Below are 22,844 nucleotides of genomic sequence, written 5' to 3'. Positions count from 1 at the left end.
AATGCTGCTTGGTCATGGTGTAAAATTTTTTTGGTATGCTTTTGAATTCTGTTGGCTAGAATTTTGCTGAGAATTTTTGCATCTATATTCATGATGGATATTGGTCTGTAGTGTTCTTTTTTTTTTGTGGTGTCTTTGCCTGGCTTTGGTATCAGGGTTATGCTGACTTAATAGAAGGAAAACCGAAAAATCCAAACCCAGTGCCGTCGAGCTGATTCCGATTCATAGCGACCCTACAGGACAGAGTAGAACTGCCCCATAGAGTTTCCAAGGAGCACCTGGTGGATTCAAACTGCCCACCCTTTGGTTAGCAGCTATATCACTTAACCACTATGCCACCAGGATTTCTCAAACGTATTCCTTCCTTTTCTATGCTCTGAAATAATTTGAGTGAAAGGTTAATTTTGCACAGAGAAATTTCTAAATCTAAACCCAAAAAAACCAAACCCATTGCTGTCGAGTTGATTGTGACTCATAGTGGCCCTAAATCTAGTACACAGTTATCCTGGAATTTGTTTTCATTTCCCTTGTAGGTTAATTGCACTATTTCATGATAAAAAAAAAAAAAAAGATACTGTGGCTTTTATAGGATGTTGTTCATTTGTCATTTTCCTAGAGTCCATATTGAAATTCATTTTCAATAAGAGTGCCCAGAAAATAAACTTTTGGATTTATTTTTTGTTTGAATTCCTCACTTCAGTTCCTCACTTGGTAAATGGGTTGGGTATGAAAATCTAGGTTCAAAACATCTCTCGGTTTGAGAGGCATTGCTTCATTGTTTTCTAGCAGCCCAGTGTTGCTATTGAGAAGTCAGAAGCCAATCTTTTTCTCATAACTTGGTAGGTACTGCTTGGGGGAATTTTCTTTTTGTTTTTCTCTTCATTGCTTCTATTCCTGTCTTCCTCCTCTCCTACCCTCTCCCTCCATCCCTGTTTCCTCTCTCCCTATTTTTTTTCTCCCCTTTTGGGCTGTACTACATTATATATGCTCCTTTTTGTATGTAAAATATATGTGCAAAATTTAAAGAATAACAAGAAGTTAAATACAAGTCTACTACCCAGCTTATAAAGTTGGACCTTCCTAAGCCCCTTATTTGTCCCTTCTCCATTTCCTTTCTTCCCCCAGAGGTTATCACTGTCCTGAATTTCATGCCTTTCTTTGTGTTTATTTTAATAGTTTGGTAACCTTTAACACTATGGGTCTTTGTTTCTTAGTGCCACTGTAATAGAAATATCATAAGTGGATGGCTTCAAGAGCAAAAATTTATTTTCTCATAGTTTAGAATATTAGAAGTCTGAATGCAGGGTGCCAGCTCTTAGAGGAAGGCTCTCTGCCTGCTCTGGAGGAAAATTCTTGTCTCTTTCAACGTTTCTTCCTTAGTGATCTCCACATGGCATCAGTCATTCCTTATTTGTGCTTTCTTGTTTCTGTGCCTAATCTGCTCCTTTTATATCTCAAAAGTAATTGATTTAGGACACACCCTGCTTTGATGTGGCCTCATTAACCTAACGAAGAAATCCTATTTCCAAATGGGATTACATCTGTAGGTATATATAAAAACCCAAACCCATTGTTCTTGATGATTCCAGCTCATAGTGACCCTATAGGATAGAGTAGAACTGCCCTATAGGGTTTCCAAGGAGTGGCTGGTGGATTTGAACTGCTCATCTTTTGGTTGGCAGCCAAGCTCTTAGGCACTGCATCACCAGCGGTCTGTCTATCGGTATTGGGGTTAGGATTTACATCACATGTTTTGGGGGGGTCACAAGTTGGTCCTTAACCCTCTGTTACTGAAGTTAATCCTTTTTGGTGTGTATAAAATCCAAAACTAAACCCTTTGCTGTTGAGTTGATTCTGACTCAAGGTGGTGCCAGTATATTACAGAGTGGAACTTCAGTGGGTTTTCTTGGTGGTAATCTTTATGGAAGCAGATTGCCAGGCCTTCCTTCTGCAGTGCCACCGGGTGGGTTTGAATCACCAACCTTTTGGTTAGCAGTTGCGTGCAAACTATTTGTGCCACCGGGGATTTAACCTATTCCCTATTTATTTCTTTGTGTTTTATTTATGTTCACGATTTTACTTCTTTCCTTTGATTTTTCTTCTATTTTTTTCTCTTAAGATAGATGCCAGCACATTACTTTTCATTCTTTTCTAACATAAGCATTTAAGGCTGGAGACATTCCTCTGAGTTCCCTCTTTAGCTGTATCCCACAAGCTTTGGTATATAGTATTTTTGTTATTATTTAATTCTAAGTGTTTTTACATTTCCATTATGATTTTAACTCATGGGTTATTTGTAGTGTGTTTTTTAAATGTTCTTTCAGGTTTGTTTTTGTTGTGGAAATTTATTTGTTAATCATATGGAGCAATTGGCAGGTTGAGTCTGCTCTGGTTGGAGGCAAGTTGATAATTAATTGTACTGTACAAATACTTCACTGTAAAAAGTAGATGATGCCTTAGATAAAGACATTGACCTGGATACAGGACTAAATGTTTACACCTTTTCCTATTCTTTTAAAATTTATTTTACTTTTTGTTGTTGAGAATATATACAGCAGAACATACACTAATTCAGTGATTTCTACATGTACAGTTCAGTGACATTGATTACATTCTTTGAATTGTGCAACCATTCTCATTCTTTTCCGAATTCTTCCTCCCCCATTAACATAAACTCACTGTCCCCTAACCTTTCTATATAACCTTTTGAGTTACTTTTGTCAAATAGTTAGTTATTAAAAGAGCACAGTGCTCAAGGTGGACATTCCTTACTAGTTAAGCTGAATTATTGTCTGGTTTTAAGAAGATTTAAGGGAATTTTTTTGGGTTAAGGTTTTAGGTTTAAAGATTATCTCAGGGCAGTAGTTTCAGGGGTTCATCCAACCATCGTGGCTCCAGGAAGTCTGGTTTCCATGAAAATTTGAAATTTTGGTTTGTATTTCCCTCCTTTTGATCTGAATTCTTCTGTAGAATCTTTGATTAAAATGTTCAGTGATGGTAGGTAGCAGGTTCTTCTGGTCTCCTGGTAAAGGAGGCAGTTGTTCATGGAGGCAGTTAGCCACACATTCCATTTCCTCCTCCTATTCCTGACTCTCCTTCTTTCTCTGTTGCTCCAGGCAAATAGAGAACCAATTGTACTTTGGATGGCTGCTTGTAAGCTTTTAAGACCCCAGGTACTATGCTACAAACTGGGAGGAAGAAGAGAAGCCTAAATATGGTATTAGGTCAATTAACTGGGATGTCCCATGAAACCATGACCCTAAACCTCCAAACCAAGGAACCAAATCCCATGAGGTGTTTGGTTGTACATATGCAGCCCCAGCAGCTGCTCTTTTGTTGTTGTTGTAAATATATCTATCATGAAGAGAACAATTCCATTTACAATAGCATCTAAGAGAATAAAATATCTAGGAATAAATTTAAACAGTGATGTGAAGGGCTTCAGTACAATGGAAATAATAAAACCCTGCTGAAAGAGATTAAAGAAGACTTACATGGAAAAATGGTCTGTATTCATGAATTAGAAGACTAAATATTGTTTTAAGATGTCATTACTACCCAAAGTGATTTATTGATAAAATGCAGTCGCAGTCAGACTGCTAACAGCCTTCTTTATAGAAATGGAAAATCCTTTTAAACGTAATGGCAAGAGGACCTGAATAGCTAAAGCAATGTTGAAGGAGAAGAACAAAGTAGGAGGACTCACACTTCCTGACTTTAAAACATATTATAGCGCTGTGGTAATTAAAACAGCCTGATACTGGTATAATAGACACATAGACCAGTGGAATAGAATTGAGAGAGTCTAGGAATAAACCCACACATCTGTGGTCAGTTGATTTTTGACCAGGGTGCTAAGTCCATTTGATGGGGGAACTAAGAGTCTCTTCAATAAAAGGTGTTGGGAAAATTTGATTTTTACATGCAGAAAAATGTAACAGGATTCATGCCTCACATGATATACAAAAACAAATGCAAAATGGATTAAGGACATAAATATGAAAACTAAAACAACTGAAATTCTTTCAGGCTTTTATTTTTTACTTATGATGGCTCAAGAATGTGGATTGTATAATATTTTTTTTTGAAACTTGCTTTATAACCTAGTATAAATTCACTTTTAAAATAAACATTCTGTGTGTCTTCTCCAATATATTAGGTAGTCCATTAGCTGAAGCTTAATCCCCAGGTGGTACAACTGGTTAGTGAGCTTGGCTGCTAACTGAAAGGTTGGTGGTTCAAGTTCACCTAGAGATGCCTTGGAAGATAGACCTAACAGTTTACTTCCGAAAAATCAGCCATTGAAAACCCTGTGGAGCCATTGAAACCCCTGTACAGTTCTACTTTGACACATGTGGGTTCATCATGAGTCAGATTTGACTCGAAGGCAACTGGTTTAGCTGAAAATTGTATATTGAGTTGTTCAAACCTTGAATATTCTCACTGTTTTTTGCCTGCTTGATTTTTTTTTTCGATGTTTCAGTTATTGAGGTATATTATATCTCCCTATGGTGGTGGACTCACATATTTTTTTTTTTTTATGGTGGTGGACTCACATATTTCACTCAGTTTTATGTATTTTTAAATAGCTATGTTGTTAGGTATGTATACATTTGAATATTTAATATTGATAAATCTTGGCGAAATGAACTTACTTTATTTCTGTGAGTTTTGTGTGTGTGTGTCCTTGCTGGTACAAAGGGTTAACACACTTGGCTGCTAACCAAAAGGTTGGAGGTTCTTGTCTACCTAGAGTCACCTCGGTAGAAAGGCAAGACACTCTACTTCCAAAAAATCAGCTGTTGAAAACCCTGTGGAGCATAGTTCTACTCTGACACACCTGGGTCTCCATGAGTTGGAATTGACTTGACAACAGCTGGCTTTTGTTTAATGGTGTTTTGCATAGAGTCATTTTGTTTGATACTTATATACCTACACCAGTCTAATATGGCTATTACATAGTTTAACTTCCTGTAGTAGATGATGCTGGTGCCCTGTCTAGATCCCCTTTACCAGCCATTGCACCCACCCCCAACTGCTGTTCCAAGGTCTGCAGCATATAGGAACTGCTTACCCCAGAGAGGCCTAAGAGGTGATATCCCTCTGTCTCACATAGCCCTCAGCCAATGACTTCCTGATAAAAGTACAACACCTAATGCTCTCGATCATTAGCCATTAGAGAAATGCAAATTAAAACTACGATGAGATTCCATCTCACACCAGCAAGGCTGGCATTAATCCAAAAAACACAAAATAATAAATGTTGGAGAGGCTGCGGAGAGATTGGAACTCTCATACACTGCTGGTGGGAATGTAAAATGGTACAACCACTTTGGAAATCTATCTGGCGTTATCTTAAACAGTTAGAAATAGAACTACCATACAACCCAGAAATCCCACTCCTCGGAATACACCCTAGAGAAACAAGAGCCTTCACACAAACAGATATATGCACACCCATGTTTATTGCAGCTCTGTTTACAATAGCAAAAAGTTGGAAGCAACCAAGGTGTCCATCAACGGATGAATGGGTAAATAAATTGTGGTATATTCACACAATGGAATACTACGCATCGATAAAGAACAGTGACGAATCTCTGAAACATTTCATAACATGGAGGAACCTGGAAGGCATTATGCTGAGCGAAATGAGTCAGAGGCAAAAGGACAAATATTGTATAAGACCACTATTATAAGATCTTGAGAAATAGTAAACCTGAGAAGAACACATACTTTTGTGGTTACGAGGGGGGGAGGGAGGGAGGGTGGGAGAGGGTTTTTTTATTGATTAATCAGTAGATAAGAACTGCTTTAGGTGAAGGGAAAGACAACACCCAATACATGGAAGGTCAGCTCAATTGGACTGGACCAAAAGCAAAGAAGTTTCCGGGATAAAATGAATGCTTCAAAGCTCAGCGGAGCAAGCGCGGGGGTCTGGGGAACATGGTTTGCGGGGACTTCTAAGTCAATTGGCAAAATAATTCTATTATGAAATCATTCTGCATCCCACTTTGAAATGTGGCGTCTGGGGTCTTAAATGCTAACAAGCAGCCATCTAAGATGCAGCAATTGGTCTCAACCCACCTGGAGCAAAGGAAAATGAAGAACACCAAGCCCACATGACAACTAAGAGCCCAAGAGACAGAAAGGGCCACATGAACCAGAGACCTACATCATCCTGAGACCAGAAGAACTAGTTGGTGCCCGGCCACAATCGATGACTGCCCTGACAGGGAGCTCAGCAGAGGACCCCTGAGGGAGCAGGAGAGCAGTGGGATGCAGACCCCAAATTCTCATAAGAAGACCAAACTTAATGGTCTGACTGAGACTGGAGGAATCCCGGCGGTCATGCTCTCCAGACCTTCTGTTGACACAGGACAGGAACCATCCCTGAAGACAACTCATCAGACATGAAAGGGACTGGTCAGCGGGTGGGAGAGAGACGCTGATGAAGAGTGAGCTAATTATATCAGGTGTACACTTGAGATTGTGTTGGCAACTCTTGTCTGGAGGGGGGATGGGAGGATAGAGAGAGAGGGAAGCCGGCAAAATTGTCAAGAAAGGAGAGACTGAAAGGGCTGACTCAAGACGGGGAGAGTAAGTGGGAGTAGGGAGTGAGATGTATGTAAACTTATATGTGACAGACTGATTGGATTTGTAAATGTTCACTTGAAGCTTAATAAAAGTTATTATAAAAAAAAAAAAAAAAAAAAAGTACAACACCTGCCCCTATTACTTCATGGTGGGACTGACTTTGTGGTGCAGTGGTGCTTCAGAGTTTACCGTGGAATCTGATGAAGAGGTTTTACTTAAGTAAAATAGTTCTCAGAAGCTAAAAGCAAATCTATATCAGGTGAATATTCTTCCCTTCTTTGACCCACCACAGCACTAAGATATCTTCAGGTTACATAACCCCACTGCCGTCAAGTCGATTCCAACTCATAGCGACCCCATAGGACAGAGTAGAACTGCCCCATAGAGTTTCCAAGGAGCACCTGGCAGACTTGAACTGCTGACTGTTTGGTTAGCAGCCGTAGCACTTAACTACTACACTACCAGTGTTTCCCAGGTTACATAATACATTTGTTATTCCTTGTCAGTGTCAGTGACAAGTGAGCTCATACTATAAAGATTTAACACTTGTAATAATTTAAAAACTTTTAATATTTATATGAGGTGATTAACATGGTAATAGTAGGTGATCTCTTGAACTAATAATAATAACTATTTGTTTTCGTCATGTTACATCATGTTGATGTGCTTTTCTAAAAGCAGAGAGTTATTTTTATTGCCCTGACTAATAATGATAAAATGACCAGCATGGAGAACTGCTCTGTATAGTTACTCCCTGTTAGCTTTCTTTTCATAATAACAGGCAACAAGCTATATTTGGAAATTAGAAGAAATGAGGTGAATATTTTTAATTAGTGATGACCCTTCAACCTTGAATCTGTTTAATATCTAGATAGGTGTATAGATAGACAGACAGATAGACTGGCAAGTCCAAAATCCATAGGTCAGGAGACAGGCTGGAAATTCTGGCAGTCTTGTGTCCCAAAATTGCTAGGTCAGGCGGTGGCGGGGAGGAATTCTTGTAGGATGTCTTTTTATAGTTTTGAGGCAAAATTCCCTTAGGGAAACCTCAGTTTTTTTCTTTTAAGGCTTTTAGCCTTTTGGATGTGGCCCACCCACATAATGGAGAATAATCTGCTTTACCCAAGGTCAACTGATTTAAATGCAACCCCCCCCCAAAAAAAAAAAAAACAACAGTTGTCATTGAGTCTGACTCATGGTGACCCCATGTGTGTTAGAATAGAATTGTGCTCTACAGGGCTTTCTTTCTTTTCTTTTTTTTTTTTTAAACTATGGGGTTTTCAATGGCTGATTTTTCAGAAGTAGATTGCCAGGCCTTTCTTCCAAGGTGTCTCTGGGTGGAGTCATGTGCCATACCCCTTGCATCACCCAGGGATTCATGATTTAAATACTAATTACATGCAAATATCTTCATAACAACATCTAGACTGGTGTTTGACCAAATGGGCACCATAGCTTAGGCAAATAGACACATAAAATTAACCATCACAGGGTGTAAGCAAACTCTGAATATTTTCTTGTCCTAATTAGGGGGAGAAAGGATAAATAGGATGAATAGTAAGTTTAAAAAAAAATACTTTGTCTTCAAAATTTTTTAGGGTGGTCGGTATTGTTTAGAATCTTCTGTAGATTCACTTTTAAAAATGTATATTGAGATATAATTCAAGATTCACTCCTAAGAATGGTTATATCAGAAGTTTAAATGCTCTGTCATTGTCATCTCTTTTTTTTGGCCCACATAAGGAGTTCTGTTAGGACCAGACATCGTGCTGTCCGTATCACATGGCTAACAGTGGGAGGTTTCTAGTATAGTTTTTTCTTCCTGTAGAAATAGATTTAAATTCATCTGGGCAGGCAGGCAGGCAGGCAGGCAGGCAGGTGCCTGTCTACAGATCCAAGATGCATTCAGTCAGGACTGAACACAGGCTGCCTGGGTAGTTCCTGTAGGTAAGCTAGGCTTTCAGCCTTGTTTGGCAGGTTTTATGTATGTAAATATTAGTGTGCACATGTGTCTGCAGTGTTTTTGTGTTTGGAGCACAGTGCTCATTAAAATAGCAGTGGGAAAAGGAACCCATTGTTTTGGGGACTATTCAGAAGTAAAATGTAACTTTTAACTTTTATCAGTGTGCTCTTTCATGTAAGAATGTAGCTAGGTGACTATGTCAGCTAGTCTAGTAATCAAAGGCTCTCTCCTGTGCTAGTCCTGTGATGAACAGGAAGAATGGTGGTTATGAACAGAATCCTGCCAGCCCGGAAATTCCATCGGTTCGTAATAGTACAGCTGTTGTCCTTGAAGTCTGTAGGGAGGCACCTGGGGGTGGAACGTTAATACATTACAGAGGTACAGAGTTTATTGCTCAGGGTAGTCAAGATCTTGCTGAGTTGTTGTTGCCATTTGACAGTCTGGTTCTAGGGAGGATCAGAGAAAATTCAGATTTGCCTCTAGAATCATATGAGCCTGTGAACTGTATAAGATGTTAGCTGATTTCCCCAGAGGTCCTTAATAAAGATTTGGTTTTATTTTCAGATGAAATATCATTTTGATTGAAAGCATAAATCAAGGTTTCCTGGGTCACTATGAGTCAGAATCAACTCAAAGGCAACGGGTTCAGTTTTGGTTTTGGTTAAATAAATTAAAAAAAGAACACTGCCACCAGACAGATAAGGTTAACTTGACTCTACTAGGCCTCTGATTCATTAAAAACAAATCTGAAGAATTAAGTCACCACTTAGTAACCAAAAGCTTGCTAGGCAAACTCTAAAAATCTGACGTTGAATATGAAATCTTTGTGATGCAGGCTACACTTCCAACCATGTCAGATTATAAATGGCCTCTCAGACTGGCTAGGGCACTGGGTTTCTTCAAGCCTGAGGAATAAGCATTGCATTTTGGCCACAGCACTCTCACTAATATCCCAGGATTGCAGCTTAGTGTTGGCTTCAGAGTTCTGTGTAATTAAAATCAGCCATGCACAAAAAAATGAGCACAGAAGAAAATATCAGCCCAGATATCTTTACAGTTCTGTGTCTTGCCTTTAACTAACCCTCCCTCCCCCAAAAAAAAAAACACATACACACACACACACAAGGACAGAATACCAATCATAGAGAAAATTTAAATAAGCATTATAAGCAATGTCCTACCTTAAGAATTATTGTTAAAAGTTTATTTATTAAATATGTTGTTTGACGCTTCGAATGCATTTCCTTCAGAAAAACAAGGTTATAATTTATTTTGTTTCAAGACTAGTCCAGGCCACTGGGCAGGCAACTTTTTTTTTTTTTTTTTTTAATTGTGCTTTAGGTGAAATTTTACAGCTCAAGTTTCTCGTACAAAAATTTATACACGCATTGTTATGTGACCTTAGCTGCTATCCCTATAATGTGACAGCACACTCCGTCTTTCCACTTCAGATTTCCTGTTTCCATTCATCCAGCTCCTGTCCCTTTCTGCCTTCTCATCTCACCTCCTGACAGGAGTTACCCATTTATTCCTGTGTATCTACTTGAATTAAGAAGCACACACTTTAAAAAAAAAAAAAAAAAGAAGCACACTCTTCACAAGTATCATTTTGTGACTTATAGTCCAGTCCAATCTTTGTCTGAACAGTTGGCTTCAGGAATGGTTTTAGTTCTGGGTTAACAGAGTCCGGGAGCCATGTCGTCTAGGGTTCTGAGCAGGCAGCATTTTGAAAGGTGTCAAGTTTGTCTTTGCCTTGTATTACCTTCCTTTTCTCTATCTCCTGTCTACTTTGTTCTCTGAAATGTCGCATGTTGCAAAATTACTTTTCTCCCTTCTTATGCCAAAACCAAAAACTCAAACACTTTTAATGAAACCTATCTCTGGGATTAAGGGGAAAGCTGTTGATAAGAACTAAATTCACAGTAAGCATTCCCTGGGTGGTGCAGATGGTTACCACTTGGCTACTAGCTAAAAGGTTGGCGTTTCAAATCCATTCAGAGGTGTCTTGGAAACCTGGTGATCTACTTCCATAAAATCACAGCCGTTGAAAACCCTCTGGAGCTCACTTTACTCTGACACACATGAGGTTGCCATGAGTCAGAATCCTCTTGATGGCAACTAGTTTGGTTTTGGGTAAATTCACACTAAGATGTGAATGATGGTCCTTCCAGGAATTTATGCCCCCTTCCCCCCTTTTTGAACTGTAAGATAGAATTCTATACATTTTAAAAGAGAATGCTTATTACCACAAATGAATCTTGGTAGAAGTTTGGATAATGTGATGGAGTGAAATGAAAGTATTACAGCAGTTAGGAAAGGTGAATATGGTGATTAGAGTAAGGCTCTGTGCTTGCTTTTCATGAGTTTTCTTCTGCTACTTTAGCTCCAAAGCAGCGCCTTTCAGGTGGTAGATTGGGGAGGGCAGAGGTGGCAGCAGGCTGTTTGTGAACTAGATCTCCAGTTCCTTAGTGAGCACAGACCCCAGGTGAGTGGCTATTGATAAGACTGACCTAAAATTTCAGAGGGACTCCCTGCAGCTTAAAACATTGCCACAGACTTCTGTGTATTTAAATTAGATGTAAACACTATTTAATCTATAAATCCATTGCCATCATGTTGATTCTGACTCGTAGTGACCCTTTAGGACAGAGTAGTACTGCCCCATAGGGCTTCCAAGGACCGGCTCATGAATTTGAACTGGCTGATGAATTTGAACTGTCGACCTTTTGGTTAACAGCTGTTCTTAACTACTGTGTCACCAGGTTCCACTTAATCTGTATAGACCTGGAAAATATTTTTTAGTTCAGTAATTATTTCCAGAGTTTACAAATTATCTAAAGTAAACCACACAACACGAGGTGCTATGACCTCATCATGTATTTTTACTTACTATTTATGAACACAAAGCTATTAATACTAAGAGGGTAACCAGGAGACCAAGATTCTGTTCTGTATCATCATCATGTCATTTCCTCTTGCCTTAATTTACCTATTTTCAAAACCCTCTCACTGGATAGTTCCACTTTAGGCATGTGGTCAGAATGAGAGATCATGTGTCCAAAGTGCTGTACTTAAACTGTGTGTTCTCCTGGTGCCTGCTTAGATAATATGGGGCTTATTTTCTGGCCGAGTGGTGTCAAATCTCCTTTGATGTTAGCCACCGGAACAGGATGGAGTTTCTTACGCTCCAGTCAGATTTGCTCAAGCAGGGTAGTATGCACTGGTGAGTTTGTTTTCAGTCTCTCCCTTTGCCAAAAAGATTTGCCTTTTATTCAGCCTCAATCCAGTTATAATTGAGAGCTCTTGATATATAACAATCATACATATTCACATTGATTGCCTGTATAAAGTTTATTTGTTGATAACTGAAGTGATGAAACGGAATTATAAATAGCTTATAGGGTAATCAATCTGAGGAATCATTAAACATACACAACTCTTGTTTTATAGATTAGGAAACTCATCTATGGGAGGTGACTCACTCAAGGGCACAGTGACAATCAGATCAAACCAGTGCTTCAGTGACACATGGAAACTTATGTACCCAGCTGTTTTCTCTTGTCTCCAATACCTCCTAGGAAGGAATATACTTAAAGTTGATTTTCTTTATTGCCTGTATAGATAGAAGAGGAACAATGTAAGCAGTCAATGAGAGACAATTAAAAAAAAAAGTAGATAGTTCTCACTCACAAGGATACTTTTTCTGATCTTTCGGAATGTCCATTTTTGAGAATACCACTGTAATATATCCTTTTGTCTATAAAATACATAAACATTTTAAGGAATAGTTGAATGTTAAATGATCTTAAATGATTCTGTAAGCATGGGATGAAATTCACATGTGAATTTGTTAAAACCAATTCTGGAACACTTGCAGAACCAGTTTAACAAATTATTCTGAGGAACACTTAGGGAGTTTATTATACTTGTACGTGTTTTAGAATAGAATAACTGTAAAATTGGATAACCCTTATTTTATTGAAAATTGGGGCTTTCTGGCGTTCACTTCCAACACAATAGTAACATTTCCTTGATAGGGTGATTTTCCACAAGTGGAGTTTGTGAGAGAGAGAGAGACAGTGTGTGTGTGTGTGTTTTAATCATACTTCTGTTTATGTGTGGTAACAAATAAAGAATCGCCAAACTGTGTTGAGATGCAGATGCTGGGTGTTGGCTAGAGGTACCCGTAGCCAAGTGACTTCCCACTTTCCAGCATGGTAACGTTTGCAAACTATCTGTGCCTCTTCAAAATGTTCACAGTACATAATGTAATTTGTTCTTTGGAATCACTAGTTATGGTCAAAACTGTGAATTCTAAATCTGTGAGTAATGTTTTGGTTTACATCTTGTACAATTTTCTGTATGTTTTATCTCTTAGGTTGAAGTATACAGTCTATTCATGAACAGTAATACCATTCATATTCATGAACTACATGTAAGCCTAGGAAATGGTTTATGAGAGTGTGGGTGCAGGGGAAAGACTGTAATGGATAAAAAGCTATCCTTTGAGAATCTGCACTCAGATAAATGAGGCTTGAAATGTTTTGTTGGTTTTGTCTCCATTTTTCTTAAATTAGGAAGAAGTTTGAGTAGAATTGTATTAAATAAATGTCATAATAGCATATTTCTGGGAGAAAGTAAACCTACCCACCCACTGCCCTCAAGTCAATTCTGACTTGTAGCAACCCTATAGGACAGAGTAGAACTGCCCGATAGAGTTTCCAAGGAACGCCTGGCAGATTCGAACTGCCGACCTCTTGGTTAGCAGCTGTAGCACTTAACCACTATGCCACCAGGGTTTCTGAAGTAAACCTACTGAGGCCTTATTGTATGTTGTTAAGAAGAGCACAGATGTCCTTTCGATCATGAAACTGTTTAATTAGAGACATACTTTATTGTTATTGGAGCCCTGGTGGCGCACTGGTTAAGAGCTCGGCTGCTAACCAGCAGGTCAGCAGTTCGAATCCACGAGCCACTCCTTGGAAACCCTATGGGGCTGTTTTACATGTGAGTCAGAATCGACTGAGTGGCAATGGGTTTTGTTTTTTGTTCATAACTTCTCTCAAAGGCTATCTGGTAATAATAGTTATCACAGAGAAGGTGGGAAAAGGGCAAATGCTTTTCACGGTACCCTTGATATTAGAATTTGTCAGGCTTAAAAAAAAAGTTCTTTAATGAGTTGTGTTTTGAGAATTTTCCTTGGTGAGGTTTGTAGTGACAGTAATACTTTAAACGAAAAGGCAGAGCATAGAACAGGGCTTCCCATCCACATTCATGTATTGTGAATGGGTTACAGGTGTGTCGTTAAGTACTAATGGTTTATATAGGAATTGATTTAAAACCACTTTTTAAGAACTGTTTAAATATTTATAACAGTTGTAACCTAGCACTTGGATTTGTCTAACTTCAAGAGGAAGGATGAGAATCAAGATCAGCATAAAGCTGTCCAGTTTTTTCACCATTTCTGATACCAGCTGTCCTCCCTACAGCACTCTCTACTTCTCTGCTGGGTTCAATAATTTATTGCAGTGGCCACACAGGACTCATGGACCATCTTACGGTTATGGGGTTTATCAGGGAAGTAACAGGCTACAACTTCTGATCAGGATCAACTTGGAAGTAACAGGATACAGCTCAGGATACAGGATACAGTTTAGCAGGACATCAGCCAACCAAGACAGCTTTCAGCTTCTTCTAGGCTGTGCCTGCAGGCAGGCCTTTCTCTTGGCCATGCCAGCCGGACCCCTCTTGACTTCTGCCCTGTTCGGGCAAGCGTTACAGACCTTTAGCTCTGCCAGCAAGTGTGGAGGCACCTCGCTCTGCTGGCAAGCCTCCTGCCTGAAGGCGCTCAGTTCTCTTCTGCTCCATGGGCTAGCAAGTCCACCACAGCTGTCTGCCAGTCCCATAGTTCTTGCTACTTTTCTTTGCCGCTTTGCTGTGGTACCTACTGTTTCTTGCCATCTCATGCTCTCTCCAGTGTTAGGACTCACTCTCCTGTGTTCCCAGCACAGTGACCCTGGGCCCAAAGGACACACTCTACTTCAAGCTCTTCTTGATGGTAGTGATATCCTGTCAACCTCTGTGGGATTGGCCCTTAAATTCAATTTCAAGGCTTGGCCCTCCCAGCCAGACCATGAACTGACCGATCCCCTCAATAGACCACAGTCACTTAATTTGCATAGCAATCCCACCAATTCCCACAAGGTCACCTAATCCTATTGGATGGTTTTACATACCCTATTTGCATAGTAGACTAACCAATACCTTGCAAGATTGTGGTCCAGCCAATCAATTTTTGCAGAATTATAAACTCAAGGCCAGAAAGAGAAACCCATTGCACTGCACAGTTAAAATTACATTGGCAGTGATATTTAGCTCCTCTTTTTTTTTTACTCCTTTAGGAGTCAAATTTTATTAAAATTAGTAGTGCAGCATCTGTACTTGAAGCAAAAACTTCATTATATTTAAGTACCCACTATTAAAAAGTTTGATAGGATTTAGGAACCCATCAGCATCATCGCAGGAAATTTAAACTCATATTTGTTTTAAGAAAAGGAATGAGAGGAAGAGCTCTTTCTGCCACCCTTTTTTATTATGCACATGATTTCTTGTCAGTGGAGATCATCTAGAATTTGAAAAGATTAATATTAAAAAGTCTTGTTTAGGAATTATGGTAGCCATTTCAAATAGGAAAACTGATGTAAAAAAATGTTAGGCTCATGGAAGCAGGCTCAAGTTTATCATTAAAATTTTTTAAAAAAGATTTTATTTGGAAATCATAAAAATTCAGTACTTAATATCTTTCCAAATCTTGGTGTTTTATTTTTTTCCTGCAATAATATAGTATAAAGAATATGCAAACTTTTTCACCAAGCCTCATATAGATACTGAAAACCCCCTACAGTAGTCCATGTACCAGACAAATATTTTTTTCTTACTAGGCACTTGGAAGAAGTAGGACTTGCTCTTGAGCTTAGTTTTCCACTCTGGACTTTGTCTTATATAAACTGAGTTTACAGTCTATGCTAGCCTGGTTTATTATCTTAACTCTTATGCCCTGTACTACCATTCTCATATTTTTTTACAACACTGGAAAAACCTTTTAGGTGTTGTATTTGGAATTGGCGGTGGGATAATTTCTGATTTTTCAGTGTCACCTGTAGCTTTGCCTGTAATAGATGTATTTGTTAACTTCAGATTATGTTAAAAATTAAGAGCCTGGTGTTCTGTAAAGATGATGAAGCATGTGACCACAGAGAGAGACCATTTCCCTTAGCTGATTGGGGGAACATGTCTGTATTTTTTTTTCACGCCTGTAGGACTAGGTGTTGTTCGCAGGGCTATACAGAAGTGATTCATGAAGAAGCAGTGCTTACCCCAACAAGAAAAGGCCCATACTGACAGTCTTTGGTCAAAGAAAAGTGACATCATTTGCCTGATAGTAATGCAGCTTTGTTAATGGCAATATAATCTGATCTGACCTCTTTTTCTATATTCTGGGATATGATTTGGAAAGGAATATATGTGGAATAATTGAAAGAGTATAGGAATTGACATCAAAAGACCTAATTTGACCCTCACTGGCTGTAATCTTGGATAAGTGGATTATTTCTTTTTATACTTCATTTTTCTTATTAATGAAAAGTACAAAATGACACTCGCTCTGCCTGATTCCCAGAGATGTTGTGTCCTTTCTGGGCCTTAATTTTCTAATTTGTAAAAGAAGAGAACCTCTTCTAGGTTTAAAATTTTAGATTTCAATTCTTCTTTTGTTTAAAACAGCCAACGAGAGTTTCTAGGAATGTTTTTCTTTTTGCAGTGCTCATCATGAGATGTTTTTTCCTCTTTAAACAGGCAATTACAGCAGTGCAGAATGGCTGACCTCAGTCTTGCAGATGCATTAACTGAACCATCTCCAGAAATTGAGGAAGAGATAAAGCGAGACTTTATTGCCACGTTGGAGGCAGAGGCCTTTGAGGATGTTGTGGGAGAAACTGTTGGAAAAACAGATTATATTCCTCTCCTGGATGTTGATGAAAAAACTGGGAACTCAGAGTCAAAGAAGAAACCATGCTCAGATGCTAGCCAGGTTGAAGGTAAGTATTTTAAGCCACACTGCCAGCCCTCGGGTTACGAATGTCTGACTTACGTACAATGCATAGTTATGAACTAACCGCTGTAAAGCCTACTATATTAAAAATTCAAGGTACATGCAATAGTTCGTAATAACAAAAGGTGCTACTTCGTAACATGCATCAAAACATTATCATTACTGTATTATTATATTAAAGATGTTTCGGTGTATCTGGAAGTGTTTCTTTAATGTTTTTTATGCATAGAAAGATACACTATATGCTGTATATTAAGTCAGACATTTGACTAACTGACATTAGGTATGAACCGTACCTAATTGTTCAGGTTTACATACAAATTAGATTTAAAGATAGATTTCAGAACAGAACTCGATCGTAACCCAGGGACTGCCTGTATATGGTACTAGCCTTGCTCTGTTCAGAGAGTAGAATAGGGATTGTGCTTTGAGTTGTAGTCTTACAACCCTTGAGGAAACTGGGCTGAGTTTTTTAATATGTCAACATTCACTAAATTTCTTTGTTAGAGACCAAGTAGGCTCATCACCCTTTAGTTAAGTATGTGATTGTGAAGCTGTATAACCCTAAAGTTTTCTATCGCCCTAAAATTTCTCCTGTAATGTTTCAACTACACTGTAATCTGCTTCTTAACTCCTTAATTTAGCTGTCTGCTATGCCTCTTCTTTGAAAGTAACTTTGTAAAGTTAGACATATAAAAATCTGTGCTTACATCCGGACTTAGTTTAGACTGGAATCAGGTGCCACTTATTGTCCTTGGGGTAATCTCAGTCGTGATTAAAACATGGATTAACCCCTTTAAAAGAGGTTTGCTATTTTTACATATTGTGGGATCAGATTTACTAATATCTAGTTGAGAATTTTTGCATCTGTGTTCATAAGGGATATATATAGATTTTTTTTCCTTGTAATGTCTTTGGTTTTAGAATTGAGGTCATGTTGACCTCATAAAATGAGTTAGAAGGTGTTCCTTTTATTTTCTAGAACAATTTGCATAGAATTGATATTATTTCTTCCTTAAACGTTTGATAGAATTTGTCAGTGAAGCCATCTACCTAGTGCCTAGTGCCGTCGAGTCGATTCCGACTCATAGTGACTGTATAGGACAGAGTAGAACTGCCCCATACAGTTTCCGAGGAGCGCCTGGCGGATTCGAACTGCCGACCCTTTAGGCCTGGAATTTTTCTGTGATAGTAATTCAGTTTAACAGCTGATAGTACAATTCAGGTTATCTGTTTCTTCTCACGTGAGCTCTGGTAGTTTGGGTTTTTAGAGGAATTGGTCTGTGTTTCTAAATTGTTGAACTAATTGTGATAAGATTGTAATATTACTTTCTTATCTTTTTAACATATATAGGATCTGTAGTCATGTTTGTTCTTTCTCTCCTTGTTTTGGTAATTTATGTGCCCCCCCCATCAGTTTGAATAGAGATTTATCAGTTGTATTGATCTTTTTAAAGATCCAGCTTTTGGTTTCATTTTTTTTTCTGTTTCCGATTTTGTTTGTATTTTTATTATTTCCTTCTACTTATTTTGAGTTCGTTTGCTCTTCTTCTAGTTTCTTAAAGATGGCATTTTAGATCATTGATTTGAGACCTTTCTTATTTTCTAACATAAGCATTTAATGCTATTAAAAAAAAAAAAAAGCCCAAACCTGTTGCCATTGAGCAGATTCTGACTCATAGCGACCCAATAGGACAGAGTAGAACTGCCCCATAGAATTTCCAAGGCTATAATCTTATAGAAGGAAATTGCCATATCTCTCTTTGAAGGAGCCAGGTGATGGGTTCAAACCACTGATCTTTCAGTGAGCAGCTGAGTGCTAACCATGGTGCCACCAGAGTTCCTTGATGCTGTAAATTTCCCCCAATAATTGCTTCTTTAGCAGTATTCCATAAATTTTTTTTACTGTAATTTTTTACCTTTTTATTAGCAAAAATTCATAAACCCCACCCTCTTCCGCATCTCTGAATTATTTTGAAGTAAACCCAAGACATCATATTATTTCATCCATTCAATGCATATCTTTAAAAAAGACTTTTTCCTAAAAAACATAACACAGTACCATTATAATAATATATTTCAAGCAGAAATCCAACTTTTAAATTTAGACTGTGTATTTTAATTGCCAGGGCCTTCCTGGTGTAGGGTTAAGAGCATGGCTGCTAACCAAAAGTTTGGCAGTTCAAATCCAGCAGCTGCTCCTTGGAAACCCTATGGGACAGTTATACTCTGTCCTGTAGGGTCGCTATGAGTGGAAATAGACTTGATAGCAGCGGGTTTTGTTTTTTGGCATTTTAGTTGCCATCCAGTTTTTACTATAGACGAGGAGGTATATATACTCAAGTAGAATTCAGAATAGCCCAGCGCTTATGAACAAAGTAACTATACTTGCACCCTAAGCATTGCTGTTGTCAAAGAGGGCAGAACAATCGAAGTCTTATCTGCAGGGCTGACATTCTCAACATCATTCCCTTCAATACTCCAGCTGGTTCCAACTGGCCAACTCTGGATGTCAGTTACATCCTCAGCATTGCCCTCTGCATTCGGAGTCTTCCCTGCTTAATTATCTCTTGCTGATGGAAGGAGACTGATTTTAACTTTTGCCAGGAGCACGTCACCCCTGGCAAGCTGATCTGAGTTCTGAGCTCTCACAAAGAGTTTAGAGTTCTAAGATCTCATAAAACGTTAGAGCGGGAAGAAACTTCATAGTTCAGCCACCTAATACTAGATGTGACCACTTAGGGGCAGAGGCAGAAGTGTTAGGTGGTTGGTCCTTCCTCATGTTTACTTAAAAATCTCTCAAAATAAAGTCAAGCCATTACGTTCTATGGTGATAAAATTTCATCTCTTATTTTACAACATTTGTTCATTCTAACTTTTTTTTTTAATTGTGTTTTAGGTGAAAGTTTACAGAGCAAATTAGTTTCTCATTCAACAGATTATACACAGTGTTTCATGACATTGGCTGCAATCCCCACACAGTCCCTTTGCACCCTGGGTTCCCTGTTTCCTTTCGTCTGGTTTTCCTACCCCTTACTGCCTTCTCATCGTTATTTTTGGGCAAATGTTTTCCTTTTGGTTTTGTTTAATTGTTTGTTCTACAAAGCACATTCTTTTTGGGTGCTATTGTTTATTTTATAGGCCTGTCTGTTACTTGGCTAAGAGGTGGTTTCCGAGAATGGCTGCAGTTCCAAGTCAAAGGGGTGTCTTACGGACATAGTCTTTCGGGGTTCCTCTAGTCTGTATCAGACCAGTAAGTTTGGTCTTTTTTTATGAATTTGATTTTGCTACATTTTTCTACTGCTCAGTCCGGGACCCTCTATTGGGTAGTGGTAGCTGGGCACCATCTAGTTCTTCTGGTCTTGAGGTCATGTAGGCTGTGGTGCATGTGGTCCGTTAGTTGTTTGGACTATTGCTCCCTTGTGCCTGTTTTTTTCACTCTCCTTTACTCTGGCCAGAAAGAGACCACTAGCTGTATCTTAGACGGCCTCTCGCAAGCTTTTAAGATCTGAGATGCTACTCGCCAACCATAGATTTGTATATGTTATTTTTTTATATGCATTTAATTAAAATATTTTAAAATTCTGTGACTTTCTCTTTGACCAGATGGGTTGTTTAGAAGCATGTTATTTAATTTTCCAGCATTTGGAAATTTTCCCAATGTCTTTCTGCAGTTGATTTTTAGTTTTAATTCCATTGTGGTCAGAAGACACCCTTTGAAATTTCAGTTCATTTGAATTTGTTGAGGTTTGTTTTATGGACTGAAATATGGTTCTTCTTGGTGAATGTTCCGTGAACACTTGAAGTAATATGTATTACGCTGTTACGGGGTGAAGTGTTCTATAAATGTCAGTTAGGTGTGACTGGTTGTTAATGTTGTTCAGCTTTTCCGTATCCTTACTGATTTTTATATCTACTTGCTCTAATTTTTGAGAGAGGAGTGTTGGAATTTCCATGTGTATTTGTGAGTTTCCTTTTCTCTCTGTTTAGTTCTATCAGTTTTTGTTTCATGTGTTGTGAAGCTCTGTTGTTAGGTTCATATATATTTAGGAGTGTTATATCTTTTTAATCAATTGACCCTTTGATATTATGTAATATCCCTCTTTATCCTTAGTAATATTTCTTATCCTGAAGTCTAATTTGTATGATATAAATATATCCACCCCAGCTTCCTTTTGATTAGTGTTTGCATGGTGTGTATTTTTCCATTCTTTTACTTTTAACCTATTTCTTTCTATTTAAAGTGGGTTTCTTATAGCAAGCGTATAGATGGGTCTTGTTTTTTTTATCCAATCTGAAGATCTGTCTTTTAATTGGCATGTTTAGCCTATTTATATTTAATGCAATTATTGATATGGTTGGATTTAAATCTGTCATATCGCTAGCTGCTTTCTTGCTAGTTGCTGCATCTCTTTATTATGTTTTTCTTTTCCTGCTTATTTTTTATGATTCCATTTTATCTCCAATACTGTCTTACTATGTATATTCTTTCTTAAAGGTGTTTTATAGTTAACCTAGGGTTTACAGTGTACATCTTTAATTTTGCCTTCCAATAACATTGCACCACTTCATGTATAGTGTAAAATCGGTGCAAAATAGTAAACTTCCAATTCTTCTTTCATCTTTTGTGCTATAGTTGTTATACACTTAATTTTACATATATTATTAACTGACAATACATTATTAATGTTTTTGTTTTAGTCAATTATGTTTGTGATGAAAAATAAGAAAAAATTCTTTTATATTTACTCTAATTTTTACCGTTTCCAGTATTCTTCATTAGTTTGTGTAGATCCCTATTTCTGTCTAGTACCACTTTCCTTCTGCCTGAAGAACTTCCTTTAACATTTCTTATAGCACAGATCTGCTGGCAGTGCATTATCTCAGATTATGTTTGTTTGAAAAAATCTTTACTTTGCCTTCAGTTTTGAAAGATATTTTCTCTAGGTAAAGTATTCTGGGTTGACGCTTTTTTCTTTTGGTTCTTTAAAACTGTCACTCCATTTACGTCTTACTAGAATAGTTTCTGAAAAGAAGTCTGTTGTGATTTTTGTCTTTGTTCCTTATTTTTCCCTATGGTCTCCTTCAAGATTTTATCTTAAACTGAATTTTTTTTTTTTTTTTTTTTTTTTGTATTTATCTTGTTTGGAGTTCTTTGAGTTTCTTGATCTATGCTTTGATGTGATTAAGTTCGGAAAATTTTTGGCTGTTGTCTTTACAAATATTTCTTCTGCCCCATTCTTTCTGTCTTCTTCTGAGATTCCAGTTACATTTTTGTTAGATTGTTGGATATTGCCTCAGAACTCGTGGATACCCCTTGGTCCCCCCTCATCTTTTTTTCTTTGTTTCATTTTGGGTAGTTTTTATGGACTATGATTTTTTTTTATCTTCAAGTACCCTGATTCTTTTCTTGGGTGTGTTGAGTCTATTATGAGCCCTCAATGACGTTCTTTATTCTTTTTTTTTTAATATATAGCATTTTTATTTAACTTTTACAATTTCTGTTTTTCTGATGAGAGATGATACCACCTTTTCCACTATAGGATTTAAGATATTAATAATAGTTTGGGACATCTGGGTCATCTCTCAGTCTGATTACTTTGTCTCTTGACCTTTTTTTTCCCTTGATTTTTTTTTGTGTGTGTGTGTGTCTTAATTTTTTTATTGAAAGAGACTGAGGTAAAAAGTATTTATGCCTGGAAATGGACATATGTCTTTGGTTAGTCAGTTAGAATGGGGGTGGGGGTGAGTCAGCTTAGGAAGTGTTAATCTGGGTTTGAGTTTTGTTGTTACTGTGGTTATCTTGGAGTCCTGATGGCACAGTGGCTAAGAACTTGGCTGCTAATCAAAAGGTTAGCAGTTCAGATCCACCACCTGCTCCTTGGAAACCTTATGGGGCAGTTCTACTCTGTCCTATAGGGTTGCTATGAGCTGGAATCAATTCGATGGCAGTGGGTTTGGGTTTGGGATGGTTACCTTTAGTGCTTCAAACTTCTCAATCTTTTTTTTGTGTTTAGAGCAGTGACTGAACTGGTAGAATATTTTTCTCAATGTTCCACCCTCAGCTTTTTCCTTCCCTGTGCACCTGTACCTCAAAAGGGTCTTTTTACATGCTCTTGCCACCTTTCTCCCAAACCTTATCAGAGGACTGTTGTTGCTGGATACTTGGGGGACTTG

General features: G+C 38.0%; 1 protein-coding gene across 1 annotated transcript in view; it reads left to right on the top strand.

The window, feature by feature from the left end:
* MAP4 (microtubule associated protein 4) overlaps nt 1-22,844 on the top strand; it is a 209,036-nt gene that overhangs the window by 49,500 nt on the left and 136,692 nt on the right. The window contains 1 exon segment of the mRNA XM_049863132.1: nt 16,412-16,653. Within this exon segment, the coding sequence (XP_049719089.1) occupies nt 16,431-16,653 (223 nt within the window). The 5' untranslated portion in view covers nt 16,412-16,430.

This window comes from Elephas maximus, chromosome 20, assembly GCF_024166365.1.
Source record: "Elephas maximus indicus isolate mEleMax1 chromosome 20, mEleMax1 primary haplotype, whole genome shotgun sequence".
In the NCBI taxonomy this organism is placed as follows: domain Eukaryota; kingdom Metazoa; phylum Chordata; class Mammalia; order Proboscidea; family Elephantidae; genus Elephas; species Elephas maximus.
This window is presented reverse-complemented; position numbering and strand designations above follow the sequence as displayed.